This window comes from Lygodium microphyllum, chromosome 11, assembly GCF_053477565.2.
Source record: "Lygodium microphyllum isolate KBCC chromosome 11, Lygodium_microphyllum_v1.1.10, whole genome shotgun sequence".
Taxonomy (NCBI): domain Eukaryota; kingdom Viridiplantae; phylum Streptophyta; class Polypodiopsida; order Schizaeales; family Lygodiaceae; genus Lygodium; species Lygodium microphyllum.
Window position 1 is genome coordinate 72,800,336 of NC_141145.1, and position 18,204 is coordinate 72,818,539.

At 43.3% G+C, this 18,204-nt stretch overlaps 1 protein-coding gene and 1 pseudogene across 4 annotated transcripts in view; one reads left to right on the top strand and one right to left on the bottom strand.

Annotated features, from left to right (window-relative positions):
* The window catches only part of LOC148028953 (acyl-CoA thioesterase II), a 235,417-nt gene that overhangs the window by 113,056 nt on the left and 104,157 nt on the right, over nucleotides 1–18,204 (top strand). For all 4 annotated transcript variants that reach the window (XR_015692351.1, XR_015692350.1, XM_087687718.1 and 1 more), the window contains 2 exons: nucleotides 8,728–8,815; nucleotides 8,963–9,075. Coding sequence is in view for 2 of the 4 variants with exons in the window: in XM_087687718.1 (XP_087543844.1) it covers nucleotides 8,728–8,815; nucleotides 8,963–9,075 (201 nt within the window). In the remaining 2 variants the exon portion in view is untranslated. The remainder of the gene's footprint in view (nucleotides 1–8,727; nucleotides 8,816–8,962; nucleotides 9,076–18,204) is intronic.
* On the bottom strand, nucleotides 10,485–15,503 carry LOC148028955 (uncharacterized; annotated as a pseudogene).

The following is an 18,204-nucleotide window of genomic DNA, read 5'->3' on the forward strand; positions in this document are numbered from 1 at the left end:
TTTGTTTTATTGGCTAGCTTTGAGGCATAATGTAGAGCACTTTGGCAGGACATGCATTGTATGTCAAAAGGTAAAGCATGATAGGCAAAAGATGCCGAACTTGTTGCAGCCTTTGTCTATTGCAAATAGGCCTTGGCAGAGCATTGTAATGGACTTTATTTTTGAGTTTCCTAGGATACCTACAGGAAATGATGGGATATGGACTATCATTTGCAGGTTTAGCAAACGAGCCTATTTCATTCTGATGAGGAATAAAATAAAGGTTGATCATATGGCATGATTGTTTTTGCAACATATCTTTAAGTATCATGGTATGCTAGAGTTGATCGTTAGTGATTAAGACTCTCAGATGTCTAGTTTATTTTGAAGGGGTTGTTTGAGAACATGGGTACCATGCCGAAATTCTCATCAACTTTCCATTTGTAGAAAAATGGTTAGTCTGAGGAAGCCGATTTTACTGTGTTGGATCTTTTGACGTGCTATGTTTCAGACCACAAGACACAGTGGGAGCAATATTTGCCATTGGTTGAGTTTGCTTATAACAACACAGTGTATAGTTTGATTGGCAAAGCTCATATGTGATGCACATGGTAGTTATTTCATGGTAATAGGCCAAGAACCTCAAGGACGCAGTGGGTGTCAAAGGCAAAAATTGTGATAAGTTATGCCAGCTAGACTTTGGGGGTTAGTTGGTGTTAGTTTTGACCCTAGGACAATTATTTGGCCAACAAGTGTTAGTGGTGACATTAGGGACTAGCATTAATTAATCAATTAATGTTAGTTTAAGGGTCAATAGAGGTTGAGGACCACTCTAGGTTGCAAATGGCCTAGCCAATTTAATTATGGATGGGCACATTTAATTTTGGACAAGGTGAGAAGTGCTAAAATTAATTTTTAGGATTATTTAATTGTAAAATTAATTAAATGGTTGGATAATGCTGAAAAATGGATTTAGAAGGCTGCCACTTGGCAAAAATACGCATGCAAAGTGAGAAAGCATTTTTGGGGGCTGGATCTCCGCAATCAACCTTGCCATTCAGCTAGTTTATAGTTTGGGGGCGAGAGAGAGGGAGTTGTTGATCCATTTTTTGATCAAAGAGCAGCAATTTGCTACAGAAGACGACCATTTGGGGGACCTGAGCAGGCAAGGGACAGTAGGGAGACACCTTCTAGGGATTGGTAACAATATTGCTAATCAGGGACATCATTTTGGAGGTACTTGGCATTAGGTGAGTGCACTAAAAGCAGGCTGAGTAGGCAGATTTTAGGGTTTTCTTGGTAAGAAAATCAGATTTCTCTCTCATCTTGGCTCTCTCTCAACTTCTCCAATAATTTTTCAAAAGATCTCAGCACTTTTGAGCCATTCTTAGCAGATCTCAGCCATATTCGATGGACGATAGGAGGATTTTTGCTATAAACTCTAAATTTTTACAGAAATTAGGACTCGCACACACACACACACACACACACACACACACACACACTCTCTCTCTCTCTCTCTCTCTCTTTGTGAAGAAGTATAAATTAATACATGGAAAAAATTAATATAGAAAATTTTACATTAGGCCTTCAAGTCAACCAAGCAGAATGGCCACACCAGAGAAAAACTTTTCCTTGATAGGCACACTTTGACTTCCATAAGTAAAGCAGGTGATCGCACCACGTAGCTGCACTATCATGAACTAACCACACCTTGTTAGCTTTCTCACTAATCCATCTTTTATCTTCTACCATTTTGTGGCAGTTTTGATTAGTTGATTGCTTTAGAAAATCTTGGGTTTTTACAAAAGGCTCAATCCAACCACAGTGATAAGGGTAAAGAAACATGCAATCTCACTATTCTGTTAACTAAATTGAATAGGATGATGAGATTAGGGTTTCACTAAGGCTCAATCCAACCATAACAATAAGGGTAAAACCCTATCTCACCATCTTATTAAATTTGACTCTTTGCGGTTGCTTATTAAGTGTCACGAGGACGTGACATTTTATTGCTTTGCTTAGTATTTGATTAAAAGTTAATCAAATGTGCTAATGTCACTTGCACATGTAAGATACAAGTCAATTATTTCAGTGTAGGACTTAGAACACCAAGGTATGAGTTGGTGCTGAAGGCAAATATTGTAATAAATTATGCCTGACAAGTACTAGGTGGTATCTAGTGTCAGATTTTGGCCTAGACCAATTTATTGGCCACTAATGTCAGTGGTGGCATTATAAACTAGGCATTGATTAATTAATTAATACTAGTCTAAGGGCTAATAATTGCTCATAGATACTTGGAAGACAAATTGGCCCAGCCAACTTAATTATTGGTTGGTGGAATTAATTTTCTGAGCACTAGAATAATTGTTAAATTAATTTTTAGAATTAATATTTTAAAAGTTAATTAAATAAGTTGGATAATGCTAGAAAATGGGATTAGAAGGCTTCCATTTGGAAAACTAGTCCATGCAAGTGGGGAAAATGGTTTTAGGAGATGGTGGAAGTCTAGTCCAGCCATTGTGAGAACGAAGGAGATTTTTAGGGAGCAAATAGAGGCTACTGATTTGATTTGCAGCCGCCGGGGATCAATTCTATAGCATGTGATAGCAGTTTGGAGCCCTCCTGGAGTAGATGACAACAACCCAAGGTCTTCTTGGTGCAGATGATAGCATATAAGAGGGGGTAGCAGTCTTTTGGTCCTAAGCTGTAGGTGATAGCTTCCATGGCTATTTAAGCAAGGCAGCAAAAGATTTTTAGTGTTTCTCGTTATGAAACTCTAAAATTTCTCTTTAAAGCATTCTCACTCATCCCCCAGTCATGTCTCAAGTTATCTTCGTATATTTTAACAGTTTGAGCCATTAGAGGAAGAGATTTTAGTCAATCTCTTTTGTAAACCCTAATTTACAGTAGAAATTAGGGTTTTAACAGCTGCCTCGAGATGTGTGCTCAAAATTGAGGGATGAGGACTTAAATTTGTACAGCTGAAATTAGCTAATTTCAGGGGGATTCAAGAGGCCAACCGATCAATATCAGGTTTGGGGCTGAATTTGTCTTTCAAGGAGCAAAGTGAAGGCCAATCCCCAAGCAAACTAAGGGGCAAATTGGTTTGGAGGCTTGTTGGTTAGTTTTGACAAAAAGAGATAGTTGGATTAGCGGAGGAGATTAGAGGATCTCAGTTGTACTCCTTCCATTTGCAATATAAGATAAAGAGAATTGTTAGGGGTGCCAATTTTGGGGCCAATAAGGTGTCCAAGGTCCAAGATTAAAGTGGTAAAGTGTGCATTTTTAGTTTATGTGAAATTTATACTTATTGTAATTAGCGCTAAATCAGGTTATTTACCACCCTATTTGAGGAGGAACGTTGGTTCCATGAGGCCAATTAGGCAACTTGGATGTAGCCAAAACCTCTGCTTGCAAACAATTCGCTTCCTTTTTGAAATTTGGAGGGCGTCATATAGTAAGGTGAAGAGACTCTTGCCATGATGCAATCAAGTGGGTGAGAAAAAAGATATAGAAGTTTTAAATGGTTTGATGGAATTTAGGATATTTCACTATGAAGCCTAGAAGTAGTGCGCCCGCGGGAAATGCCAACATCCTCCATAAAATAAACCTAGCAATATTGGTCGAAGGGCGATGCTGAATATAAAAAGCCTCTAAAAGAGCAAACCTTAAAGCAGTCGTGTGGATTTTAATATCTAAGGTAGCACCACCTAACCATTTTGGCGTAGCTACATATTGCTAGGATACCCACACTTGGCCCATTGATTTCCTTGTTTTTTCTAGAGCATGAAGTGGTTAGGTTGAACGAGCTTATGCAATGACTTTTGCGTTCATGGTAGCAATGGCAAAAAATATAAAAAATATGAAATCATGCTGATCATGATTGTTTGGGTCCCTTTAGTTACACATATAGAGACCAAACTTAAGACTTCCAATACATAAACTTATCATGTATGTGGGAAGATATCGAGTGGAGCAAAGCATTAGGATCCACATCCACCCCTATGGGATAACCTAAGTGTTGAGTTTTCTCACCTCGAAGAACCACACCTTTGGGCCACTCCAAGCTATTCAAATCCCTCTTTGTACGACTGATCAAAGTAGATTTCTATGCATTGATATGCAAGCCTGGAACTAGACAAAAAGGCTCCAAGTCACCATTGCCGTTTCAAAGTTGGATATTTCAGCCTTCAGAAACATAAAGAAATCATCAATGAGAGACTAATCCAAAAGTTTTTCTCCACTTCCATCCAACGATCTCACCATCAAAAGCCAATTTATCCAACAGAGAGAGCATCGGATTTGTTATCAAAGAAAATAGCAAGGGACTAAGAGGGCATCCCTTGCGAAGCAAACGAGAGAGTAATCTCATCATTCAGTTCCCCATTAAGCGTGATACACGCCAGCCTTTTCAATATCTAGTTGAATCATAACAACTTGTTGGTTAGAGGCTTTTGAATAATCTATCCCTCATTGTACATTTAGAATATTATGCATGATGTTGCATTCCTCGATGAAACCATATTGTTGCGGGTGAATTAATTGTGGGAAAACTTTATGTAAGGATCCCATAACAGATCTTAGAGAAAATTTTATGTAAGGATCCCATAACAGAAATGGGCCTCAACTCTACAATATGAGGAGAGAAAATCTTTGGTAACAAGCAAAGCACTGCAACCTTCCAATTTGAGGGCATGCAACTCGACTGCGAAACTTGTAGACAAAGATGGGTCAATTGCTTCTTAAGCTAATCCATGTGTTGAGAATAGCTCATTAGGCTAGCCATCCTAGCTAGGGCTTTTCCTATGGGGTAGATGAGACAACACCTTCTCAATCTCCTCCTCAATGATTTCGGCCTCTATAAAAATTGCCCATTCAGGCTTCACTTGGTCACACCCATAAGGAAATTGGTCAATCTAAACTTCCAAGTAATTGGTCAATAAAATTTAGTATTTTATATAGTCATAGCCTAGAAATCTTACCAAAAGAAGTAATATTCTTACAAATTTCCACATTGTGTTCATATTTTTAGTAATTAGTAAAAAATGTGCAATAAATAGCAAGTGTTCTTTTGTATTTTTCAAGATGATCAAGAAATAAATTTAGATATCTTAAGTTTCATTAAAGTGCATTTGCATGCATAATAGAGTAACTTAATTTATGTGTTGGATTTTTTGTGGTTGACTGAAAAATCACTAATAATTTCCATTAGAAAGTTTTAAATTATTGAAAATTCTATGAAAGGTCTAGTTTGATCCTTATTTGGAAAGGAATGGTTGTTGATGAATTGTTTTGATTGATTAGTTGCATTAAACTCATAGAAAAAATATTTTAATTATATTCGTGCCATCCCTAGGGCTGCATTGGATACTACTTACCCTGAGTTGTATATAGACTATCTAAGGCAGCCAACCATCGTTTAGGTATGTATGGACATCCATATAGGAAGTATTTTCCTTACAACAAGAGAGAACCAATGGGGCTCTGGTCTAAAGTTACAATCTCGATCCAGATCCTAAGATAGGGAAGGAAACCTATCTGAGCCCAATGTGGCTTAGCGTTGGAAGACTCGAGATAAACATGGCAGGGTGGCAACCTAGTTGGGATTAATTTGCTCTTCGAAGGGGTTGTAAATATGATAATAATATAAATTACTATATTTTTCAAAAGGAATTTTTTATGCATGTCCATTGTGTCGGCTAAAATTGACTCTCGAAGGTCACGAACCACGAAGAAGATGGTATATCAAGGCCACGTCGCTTTGTTGTCAGAGGGTCATGAATTGAGGGAAGGTTTTCTTGGACGACCTCTAGCACAAATGAACACACAAAGCTTGTACGAGCTGAAAATGGTCCACACGAAGTTGCATCCAAACGGATGGCAATGGCATCTTCATCATGAATGGGTGCTTGAACAGAGGCTAGCTGAGCCTTTGCCCCTTCATATATGAAATAAACTTGCTTACTGTGTTGAAAGATGTGTTAAGGAACTCGATGTAAATTTAAAAAAAAAAGCTATTTATATATATTTTTACAATGTGAGTATTTGCTTACTTAATAGCTTTTCCCAAATTTTTTGAAAATACCGACAAACGTTTCTATTTCTAGGGTTGTCTTAGATTCAATTAAGCATTTTTTTAGGGGGACCGTTGTCAAATTATGTCTTATCGGCAGAGGAGTTGATACTCAACTCCCCCTATCTTCTCACTCTCATTGAACCAAGTACAGTGCTTACCCGTCTCAAGTCTTTGATAGCTCATGAAATTGTGACTGTGTTAGTTCAATGCTAAAGTATTATTAGAGACTGTAGTTGTGTCTTTAGGAACCCACTGGTTGATCTTTGTGGGATATATTTGGATGCTCCTCTTGTGAGGTAGATCTAGGGAGCACCTAGTCACCTAAATCCATACACTCATAGTTAGCACAAATAGTGATGACTAGGACCAAGTCCCAAGACGATACCAAACTAACCCATCCTAGGATTTTGAATCAAGTACATTTCAACCATCCACACTGAGACTTGGACTACTTCAAGTTTGGCCACTTAGCCACATAGCCAACTTGGCCACACTTAACATTGGCTCGGATAAGAGTACTTGGACTTAAACTTAGACTATGGAGACCTAGTTAGACTTGGGTAGTCCAAGGCCACCTTGGATTGTGAAGTCCTAGTTAGACTTAAACAAGAGCACTCAAACTCACTACAAAGTTTTACTCCTCAGATCGTGGAGGCCTAGTTAGACTTAGATGGACCAAGGCCACCTCAGACTATGGAATCCTACTTGGACATGTTTCATGGCTCTTATATATTGCTTGCTTGCTTGGACTATTACTCCTTCACAATCCTAAAAAATGTTATAGCTCTAATACCATGTCACAAATCATGTGGTGGTGGAACTTACTCAAGTTGCTATATTGAACACACATAATTGTGGGCAGCATAAACCACATCGGTGAGAATTCCTTGATGGCCAAATAGATATTTATAATACTAGAAGAACATTTGTATTATAGAATTTTTTTTTTCTCTCTCTCCTCTCTCTCTCTTTCTCCACCATAGGTAACAGGTTACAGATGGGAGTTAGCATACACCAGAGAGATAGAAATTTTATTGCTTTACTTAGCATTTGATGAGTGACTTGCACATGTGAGGTGCAAGTTAATTAATTAATTTATGCCAATCTAGGGGTCAACAATTGCTCAAGGACACTTGGTAGACAAATTGGCCTAGCTAATTTAATTATTGGCTGGTAGAATTATTTTTCCGGCACTACAATAACTATTAAATTAATTTTCAAACTTAATATTCTAAAAATTACTTTAATAAGTTGGATAATGCTAGAAAATGAGATTAGAGGCTTGCCACTTGGCAAAACTTTCGCATAAAAGTGGGAAAAACGTTTTGAGGGTTGGTGGAAGTATATTTCAGCCATTGTGAGAAGGAAGACCGTTAGAGAGCAAGGAGATGTAGTCAATGTGATTTGCAGCCACCAAGCATTGGTCCTACAATAAGTGACAATAGTTTGGAGCCCTTTAGGTGGACCTAGGTGATAGCAAACAAGAGGGGGTAGCAATCTTTCTGTGGTCCTAAGCTGTAGGTGACAATTTCCATGGCTGTTTGAGCAGAGCAGCAACAATTTACTAGGATTTTTTGTGATGAAACTTTAAAATTTCTCTCCCTGCAGCATTCTCTCTCATCGCGTAGCCATCTCTTAAGTTATCTTAGTAGAACCCAGTCATTTGATTCATCAGAGGCGGAGATATAGAAAGTCTTTGCTGTAAACCCTAATTTACAGTAGAAATTAGGGTTTCACAGCCACCTCGGAATGTATGCTTGGAATTGAGCGCTTGGGACTTGAATTCGAGTGGCTAAAATTAAAGAATTTCAGGGAGATTTAAGAGGCCAGCCAACCAATGTCAATTTGGGGCTGAATTCTTTTTTCAAGAAGCAAGGTGAAGGCCAATCCCCTAGCAAACCAAGGGGAGATTTGGTTTGAAGGCTTGTTGGTCATGTATGACAAGGGGCATTAGTCAAGCCATCCCATCTTGGACTTTTGTCTTTGGGCAGATGCAACAAAACATCCATGAATTTTTCCGCACAGATATCCCTATCCAAATCATCGAACGAGCTTGGGTGGTCTGCTGAGTAGAGGGGGATGAAGAGCCAAGAAGGTTGAGTAAGCACTCTCTACACATATGCACAATGGACTGCGGATTCGTAATCATATGACCTTGTGCATCCTGAAGTTGAACCATACTCTCTTGAGCTCTCTCTCCCCTCAATCCTTTCTCTCACTCTTGTTCTTCCTGATTAGACATGTACGTTTCAAATAAAATGTCTCTAATGTATATAGAATTGTAGTATAATCACAATAGTATGTCAATGTTTGTATCATTAAGGAGTGTGTTCCAGGTCAGCAAAGAACATTTCCAATGTTGAATAGCTGCGAATTCTGTTGTTGAAGATAGCTGTTTGTTTCATCCACAATACAAACATTCGTTCCACTATAAAAGTAATTCTGGATCCTTTTGATAAAAAATAGATGGCTGTTTATCCACATACAAAATAAGGCTATGTAATATTTTGATGATTACATATTGTGATCAAAGTTCCACATACAAAATAAGGCTATGAAATATTTGGATGCATATTGTGATCAAAGTTGTAGGATGTTGCTATGTAGATAGCTTGATCTAGGGATGCAGAAGACTTAAAATATTCTTGTTCTGTGTCTCTTTGCAGGCTTTGGCAGCAGCAAGCAAGTCTGTTGATCCTTCACTTCTTGTACACAGTCTTCACTCATACTTCTTGCGCACTGGAGACCTTAATTGTAAGTAATGCAGGGAAATGGAAACCTTTGCTTCTAGCATGTAGTCTTCACTAATACTTGCACTCTGGTACATGTAATTAATGTGCGGGTATGGAAGCTTACAAATGCTTCCCTCAAGGTCACTATGTAACCAAGTTGCTATTGCAGTGCCAATTATTTACCAGGTTAAACGCATTCGTGATGGGCACAGCTTTGCAACACGCCATGTTACTGCTTTTCAACAGGGTCACATGATATACATTATGATAACATCATTTCAGGTCTGGTTTTTCTTTTCCAAACCTTATGCAGAGTGTGTGTTGTAATTAAAGTTTTTAAGATAGGAGAAAATCTATTGATGAACTTATCAGAAAAAGCTTTCCAAGAGGTAACAATACAAAGAATCTCTTTATAGGACTACAGTGATACATCAAAGAACAAGAAGTCTACTATATGAGCTGTGCAAACAGCCAGTCCAGCAGGCCGGAATGCCAGAACATATGTGACTCTAAATGGAAGAAGGTTCAAGAATCCCAAGCACAAATTTAACCAAAAGCTTCCCAATGTCTTAAGGGCCAGTGTCAGAAAATATCTGCCCGAGAATGAGACAAAGGGCCACTATTATGATTGCCCATGCAATATTGAATATAATAATCTCATCTTGTATATTAAGCAAACAACTATGCCTTTCCCCAGTAGAATTTCATGGTTGAGATATAGAATTATTGTTATTCTGTGTAGACCACATCAGAACAGGCAAGAAAAACTTATATAGTACTATGCGACTATATACCCATGCCATGGCAACTTGAAGTGAAATGTTCTAGCCTCTAGGTCAATGGATACCCCAAGCAATGGATAGTCTTATTCGATGATGAAATTTGGCCATCCCTTAAGTAATGGTGCTGGTTTGCTGGTCTTCAAGGTAGAGTTTTTAGCTTTGTAAAGGCTATATATCAACTGGCAATATCAATGAATAACTGCAAAGAGTTCATGTGCTTGGAAATTTTTGGAATATTGGTAGGTGAAGAAAAGGATCATCAGCATTACCGTGTTATCAAGGTTCAACCACTAGGTAGAGAAACCAAATAATTGACTTAGTTTTCCTTGGGAAAAAGGAGGTAGACAACGAGATAGTACAAGAACACAAAAGCAAGGCTAGATCTAAACAGAGAAGAAAAGGCTTGATAGTACTGCAGGAGAATTAACATAAATATAAAGTCTCCAAGGCAATCTATGGGCTACTATGGAAGATGGGGGAGTATACATTTGCCATTATGTAGTGTGATGAATAAGCTGTCTTTCACAATTGCAAAGGAAGTGGTGGTGCAAGGCCCCTCCGACTTAACAAATCAATGATGAGGGAGTTAATGATGCAGCTGCATGGATCAGCTAGGACAATAGTCTCTACTATCCACATTGGTTGCAGAGATTTCTGGAATTGGACCTCAGTAGATGGCACGCCATAGACTGGAAAGTCCTTATAAATTTATGGCCTTTTCAAGGATGACCTTGTTAATTCTATAGTCATAAATTCAATACTTTAATGAATGAGAACAGGTTGATTAGCAATCTTATCCTAAGCCATAAAGAGCTTCCTTTTCTCTGACGGAGTTTCCTGTTGCAAGGATTCCTTAGGTAGACCTCCACAAGAGAAACATTGTCCTTCTCTTGTATATTCTACTATGTGCTAATATATTAGCTCCTTTTTGGATGGCAAAGGTGATGTACCTCCATCCTTTTGCTTTGGTTCTTGTTTAGCTGACTTTTTTTGCTCAAACATCTTGGTCTTCTTCCTTTGTGGTTCTTCTTTTGAGGCTTTACCAAGCATCCATGGCATATGTAGCCCTTCAGCTTCTAAGGCCACATGTGTCAGAAATGTAGATGGTAGCTCTGCTGGAAACAGAGTGAATAGTAGAGACAATGAAAGTGAGAGTGAAGATATAGCTCCACACATGATGCAATTCCCAAGTGTAAGTGAAAGTACAAAGTACAACCCTTAGATCTTAGGGTTGGGTAAGTGCTTTAAGGTGTGTTCACATCCAAAATGTGTAAAGTACAATAACTGACTAAACTGTGTAACATAAACACACAAATAGAGAATAATGTGATTGGGAGAAAAAACCTCTCATATGGAGAGTAAAACGTGCCCCGATGTCCTACTGCGAATCACCAACACTCCTCTGTGAGCGTAGGCGTGAGTGAAACCCAACAAACCCCCTTGGAGTGAAAAGTAATCAACATACAAGGATCATCCACCAAAGGAGATCAAATTTAAAGCATTGTGAAATGCTTCAAATTTTTCACGAGGAAGAGCTTTGGTGAAGATGCTTGCCACATTTTTGTTGGTAGGATACTAGACAAGGCTGATATCTCCTACATGTAGCCTGCCTTTGACAAAGTGATTGTGGATCTCTATGTGTTTCATCAGTGCATAGGACATCGGGTTCTGTGCCTCTGTGATGGCACTTTGACTGTCAGTAAACAAAGGAGTAGGCTTCGTAACAAATACATTCAAGATCAGCCAACAAACGTCACAGCTACACACATTCAACTGTAACAGTGAAAATTGCCTTGTATTTAGCTTCACAAGACGATGTGGCAACAATGGATTGTTTCTTGCTAAGCCAAGAAATGCAAGATGAGCCAAGAAAGAAACAGTTTCCACTTGTAGAGTGATGTGAATCAAAATCACTAGCCCAATTTGAATCACTATAAGTATATAATTGTAGCAGTCCCCCCTTGGCATAAAGCAATCCAAGAATCCTACTACCCTACACGAAAAACACGCTTCACAGCTTGCCAATGTGACATGCGTGGGCTGTGCATATGTCTACTTAGGATTGAAACTGCAAATTGAATATCTGGCCTTGTGTTCCATAAATAAATGAGACATCCAATTGCTGGAGGATATGTATGAATGTCAAACAGATCATTGTCATTACGCAAAGACAACTTGAGTCTAGTCTCCATCAGTGTGCTAATTGGATTGCAATCTTGGAAGCCAAATCTCTCAAGGTGTTTATCAATATATCTGGATTGTGATAACCCAATGCCTCTAGCATCATGAATAAACTAAATGCCCAAATAGTAATGCAAAGGCCCCAAATTAGACATTTCAAAAGTTTGTTGTAAATTTTTCTTGAATGCTGAAATCTGATTAGCATGTGTCCCCGTCAGCAGAAGATCATCTACATAAAGACAATGACTAGCAAGGATTCCCCGCCGTCTTTGCATATATAAAGAGTAGACTCTGATGGGTTGTGTTAACCCTCATAGACGAACAAGGTGGAAAATCCGGAAAATCTAAAGCAGAACACAAGGCCAAGGCAAAAGTGAAATAGAAGATGAAGGCGTACCAAGAAAAATATGGAAACACAGGAAGTGCAAAGAAGTCCTAAATCAAGAAGAGAGGTGCACAAGAAAAAGCGCAAGTCAATACTTTTGTAAAAGAGCGCAAGGTGCACTATGATTTATTTTATAAAAGAGTGCCGGGCTCTCATCCGTGCAAATTGTAAAGGTAAATGGTGGGCGGTAGGAAGGGAGCTAGGAAGACAAGAGGACAATGGAAAAAAGGGCCTAGGCCACCGCCGGCCATGTAAAAAAGGGGATAAGGGGATGACCGCCCCAAAAGGGATTTAGGGTTTTGTATACAAAGCTGAAAAGTAAAGGAAGAGCTTATTCTTTGGTGTGTGGCAAAGTGGACTCTTCTTCTTCTCTCCTTCTCTTCTCTTCTTTGGCTTGCTTGTATGTGAGTACTTCAGAGAGGAAGTGCGAGTGAGTGAGGGAGTGAGTGTGTGAGGGTGAGGGGTCTTGGAGGTGAAGCCCTCCACCATCTCCTCTCTTTTTCTTCTCTTCTCTTCTCTTCTTTCATCTTGTCTTGTGAGTGGCTATGGAGGATGGAGCTTGGAGGAAGATGTTTGAGGATGCTTGAGCTTGCATCACGAATCGTGGAGCTGTCGGAGTGCTTGAGAGAGGGAGTTACTCGATCGAGCATCAATGTAAGCTCACCACACTCATAGAGAGGGATGGCGCGTCAGCTATGTGAGAGGTAGCCATTAGTGCTCGCTTGAAATGCTTGAAGGAATAAGCAGTCCGTAGGTCTTGGCGGTTGAGTGTGAGCTCCCAACATTTTGGTTCTATTAGTGGGACCAACAGATTCAAGCTTGAGCGCTTGCACGCTTCAAATCGAGCGTCGAAGTAAGGGTTTCATCCCCGAACCGGAGCTTGAGATAGATAGGAGTTTTGGGATTTTCTTTCTTTCTTTCTTCTCTCTCTCTCTCTCTCTCTCTCTCTCTCTCTCACACACACACACACACACACACACACACAAAGCTAAGACTACAAATGAGGCTTTTCCTTGCCTCCCAGGGCCTTAAACCCTTTCTAGGCACAACATTAAATCTTCCCGATCACTCTCCTCCACACACACACACACACACACACATATACACACAAAGCTAAGACTACAAATGAGGCTTTCCCTTGCCTCCCAGGGCCTTAAACCCTTGCTAGGCACAACCTTAATCTTCCCGATCACTCTCCTTGCGACTCCGACACATCTAAGCACTCATTTTTTCCATGTTTGTACCCTGTTCAGGCCTGGTTTACAGCAGTGAACCCTGAGCTTTCCACTCCGATTTCTCGATCCTATCCTACTTTAAATGCAATAAAAATCAAAAGCAAAGTACTGAAATGATTTCTCCTACTCGACTAATCATCGAAAACCAAAAATACTTACTTGTAGCACAGAAATCGCAATTCGATTGGACGGCTGGCTCCGTGGCATCAAAATCTACAAAGCTGGGCTTCATCATGCTCTTCTTGATTTCCAGATCTAGTAGCCGCTTCACAACCCCAAACCTTGCGGGGATTAAATGGGGGATCAAATTACCTCGGAATGGAGATCCGTCACTTGCGTTGGATTCCTGACGTCGTTTTGCATCTAGGAAAACTCCAGCTCAGCCATCCGCCACCGTTTGAATCCATGAAAATTAGCACTAGCGCTTTAGGAACTTGCTGGTTAAAATCGTATTGATTGCTACAACATGCCAGGTTGGCCTATGAGACCAAAATGTTGCATACAAATGTCTGGGAGATTTCAAAAGTCCCAGTGAAGCTAACATTTATGCTATGTTGAACTAAATTGAGTAGGTACAAAATGATATCTGGACTAGATACAATCTAGGGGTACTCCCAGTGCGGTGTGGAACTGCTCCTGGGGTGTGCATCCTAAGATGTCCCGCATGGGTCGGTCTAGCATGGAGAGGCTAAAGCGGCGGGGCAGGGCCCTCCGATGGCGGCGTAGTATCCCTTGTATCTTCGACCAGTGTCTTCTGCGGGGACGGGGGCCGGCGGGGCGTGGTCGCCGGGCTTTACCTCTTGCTGTGGCTATTTCTAAGGTGGTCCCCGGGGGCCGGGAGGCCGGTTGGGCTGGTGGGGCCTCGGTGGTGGGGAGGGTAGCTGGTATTTGGTAGAAGTCGTTGAGTGTGCGTTGGTTGGTGGCTCCTTGTCTTTGCTCCGTGGTTCGTAGGAGGTGGTCTCTGTGGCGTCGTATTTCCAGTAGAAAGAGCCCCAGGCATCTCTGGTCTTTGAATTCCATCACCTTGGAGAGTGGTCCGAATCCTTCGCTGAATAGGCAATGGAAGCGTCCCCGGATTTCGTAGTACACTGGGCATCTACAGATATAGTGTTCCTCTGTCTCTGGCTCGAGATGGCAGAGCTGACAGATTCGGTCTTCTGGGGGGAGGGGGTTGGCCCCGTATCTGCCCGTTTCGACCCGTAGTTGGTGTGAGGACTTGCGGATCTGTCCGATGGTACTTCTGACCCCGTGAGACAGGTGTGTGTCCATGTAGCTTGGGCGGGTGATGAAGCCGTCCGGGGAGATATGCAGGAAGTGTTCTCGGTAGAAAGCCTTCTTGGTTCCTAGTTCCGATGTGGGGGTCACCCATGTCCTGGCGGTGTCTGTCTGGATGATATCCATTCTGGTGATGCGATTTACCTCCTCTCGGCTGAGCTCCAGGTGTGGGTAGTCTAGGCTGTATTGTAGTGGGGGGAGGTGGTCCATGTGCAGGCCATGGAGCCGTAGCCAGGTCTCTGTTCGGGCATACCAGCACTCAGTGTCCCCTTGTGTTGCTAGTTGTTTGGATGAGTTCAGGGCGAGTCTGGGGTACCGGTGCCGGGGCAGGTCCCATATTCGGCGCAAGAAGGTCATGGTCTGGAAGAGGGCCTCAGCCACGAGGGGCGGTGCCCCCAGCTCTGTGCGGATGATCTCGTGTGGTACAGAGGGCTTGCTTCGGATCATCCGTGAGATCATAAGTATTAGGGGTCTCTCCATCTAGTCCCATCCCTCATAGGTGGCCTCCTCCTTAGGCAGTGGCTGATCCTGTGGGGCCCTCCGCGTGTAGTAGAGATTGGACCCCCATATGGGAGCCCCGTACAGGAGGGCTGGTGTGACCAAGGTGTCAAAAAGCCAGAGCTTTGTCCGGGGTTCCTGGAACTGTATGCGGGCACATTGGTTCTCCATTGACCCGAGGGTTGCATAGCCTCGGGTTAGTCTATCTTCCGCGGCTTTTCTCAGGGTAAATCTCGGTCCAGAGAATGTAATCCCCAGATAGACGTATCTTTGGACCACGTCCACGGTTTCTCCACCGTATGTGAAGGGGGGTACCGACCGTCGGAGCCATTGGGTTGACGTGTTGAACACCATGACCTGGTTTTCCCCAGGTTCACAGTTAGGTCTTTGTCTTGGCAGAAGGCCTGTAGTGCGTCCAGTTGGCGCTGCAGCCCTTCGGGTGTGCTGGAGATGAGGACTATGTCATCCGCATATAGTAAGATAGGTATCAGTGTCCCTCCCAGGCTCGATCCCTCCTCGCCCAATCTATCTATGTACTCTGAGATCTCATCAATGTAGAGGCCAAATAGGGTGGGCGAGAGTGGGCATCCCTGCTTGACTCCGATGGTGTTGGTGATCTCCTTTGACAGCCCTCCCGGTGCCCGAACTCGGCCCGTTACCGATTCGTATAGTGCCAGTATCCATCATCGTATTTCAGTTGGTACCTCCAGTTCCTGTAGTCTCTGCGTGAGCCTCGCTCGTGGGACTGTGTCAAAGGCCTTGCGGAAGTCCATGAAGCACCAGTACACCCGTCTTCCATGTGCTCTGCCCTCCTCTATGATGGCTCTCAGTGTGAGGATATGGTCAAGGGTGCAGAACCCCCTCCTAAACCCTACTTGTCCTGCTGCTCGGTGTTGGTGTTGCTCTGCCCACTTGCTCAGCTCGTGGTCCAGTATGGATCCATAGAGCTTGGCTAGTACATGGCCAACCATGACTGTTCGGTAGTTCGTGGGAACCATGAGGTCTCCGGCTTTCAGGATAGGTATTATGGTGTTGGCTGACCAACTGGCTGGGAAGCCTTCGCATAGGGCTCTGTTGAACATGTGTGCTAGGAGAGGTGCCAGTATGTCTCTAGCATGGGGCAAATGCTCTGCTACCAAGCCTTCGTGGTCTTGGGCACGGCCATTTTGGAGTCTGTCAATGGCGTCCCGAACCCGCCCCGTACTGAAGAATGTGGATGATCCGGGTCTGCTCCCTGGGGGCCGGGGTAGCTGGGGCTGCTTGGGTACTTGGTATAGTGAGGTTGCATATGCGTGCCAAGTGTCCGGGGAGGTGATGGGCGTCTGGGCTCGGGGTTCCTGAAACGCCTTCCATGCCTCTTTGCTGTCCTGTCCTAAGAATAGCTGGTAGAATTCGTGTTCCACTTTGGAGAGGTAGGCTTGTTTCTTCCGTCGCACTAGGCGACGGAAGATCAAGCGTGCCTGTTTATGCGTGTGTACTCCCCTGCTTCGTCCTGTTGAAGATGGAGCCGGGTTTCCCTGCACTCTGCGTCGTACCAGCTATTCTGTGGGACATTCTTGTTCGAAGGGGTGGGGTGGGGGGAGGGGGATGTGTGGGGGAAGTATTCGGCAGCTGAGGTGTGTAGTATGCCCGCCAACTGTGCTGTGACTTCCTCTAGGGGTGCATGGGGGTTCATTTCTTGCAGGCTCCAATAGAGATGGTCGGAGTATGCGCTCGCAGTTAGCTTGGTAAAGTGGTACCTGGGGAATCTTGGGGGGTTGCTTGCTGGGTGGGTTAGGTCATACCTGCAGGTTATGCCAAATTGTAGGTATGCATGGTCGGCAGCCACTGCGAGTGGGCGAGGTGATATTTTAAAGGACTGGACGTCGGGGATAAGTAGAGGGCCGAGGATATAGTCCACTGTGCTTGCTCCCAGTTTTTGTGTGGGTGCTCCATGTGCCCCCCGTCCGATGCAGTTGGCCGCGTGCTTGTGTGGGAAGCATGTGAGGGCATCCGACCTGGGCCATCTGTCGAGGCCATTGAGGATGGCCAGTTCGTGTGCCCCCCCTAACGCCAGTAGGTGTTCGCCATATTCGGTGCACTGAGCTGTGTCCTGTGACGCCCGGTTGAGTCCTTTCTCCTCCGGTGCAATCTCTTTGTACATGTGGTCTTCGCTCTCGAAGAAGGGGGTATGCCTTTGTGCTGTGCGTGCGTTGAAGTCTCCAGCCAACACGACATCCCCCAAGCTGGAGTAGTGCATGATATCTTCGTACAGTGGTAGGTATGGTGACTCGCCCTTCTGTGGTGCGTATGGAGAGTGTGCTGGTGGGAAATAGCACACCGCCATGTATATGTCTCGGGGCGATCTGTGTGTATCCGGATCCACATGAACCGGGCTTCCTCATCTTTCCACATGACTTGCACCATGGGCTGTAGCTCCTCCCTGTACAACACAACCACCCCTCCGGACCCTCGGGTCCCTCCTTTTGTTCGGGCTCTAGGGCGGCATGCCGTCTCCCATCTATATCCCCTCACTTCTAGTAAGTAGGTGCCTGGGCTTTGGTGGGTTTCTGTGTAGAGGACGATGTCCTTGCCGGTGAAGGTCTCCTGGAATAATCCTGCACCTGTCTTCATAGCTCCGTTGGAGTTCCACACTGCAAAACTCAGGTGGGTCTCATAGGCCGCGCCCCGTCATTGGCGCTTATCTGTGATGATGACCCGACCATCTCTGTATACTGCCCATTTTCCCGCTTCGCGAGCCTCCAGGATCTATGGCATGCATTCTTTGCGGTGTGCCACCTGTGCGGGTGTGAGGTTATCCTCCAGGTAGACTTTTTCCCCTTTTAGAGCTGTCCTTTTAGAGAGGAAGGCTCGTCTGGATTCTAAGTTGGCAAATTTGAGGATAAGAGGCCTTCCCTTGGTGAGGTCTTTCCCTACACGCCATGCATTCTCCACTATTTGAGGGTCCTCTACTCCCAGCTTTCCACATATCTGTTGGGCATCTGCCAGGGGGCTATCCCCTTCCTTCCATCCGACCACCCGGATGTGGAGCGCTCTAAGCTTTCTCCTTTTCTCC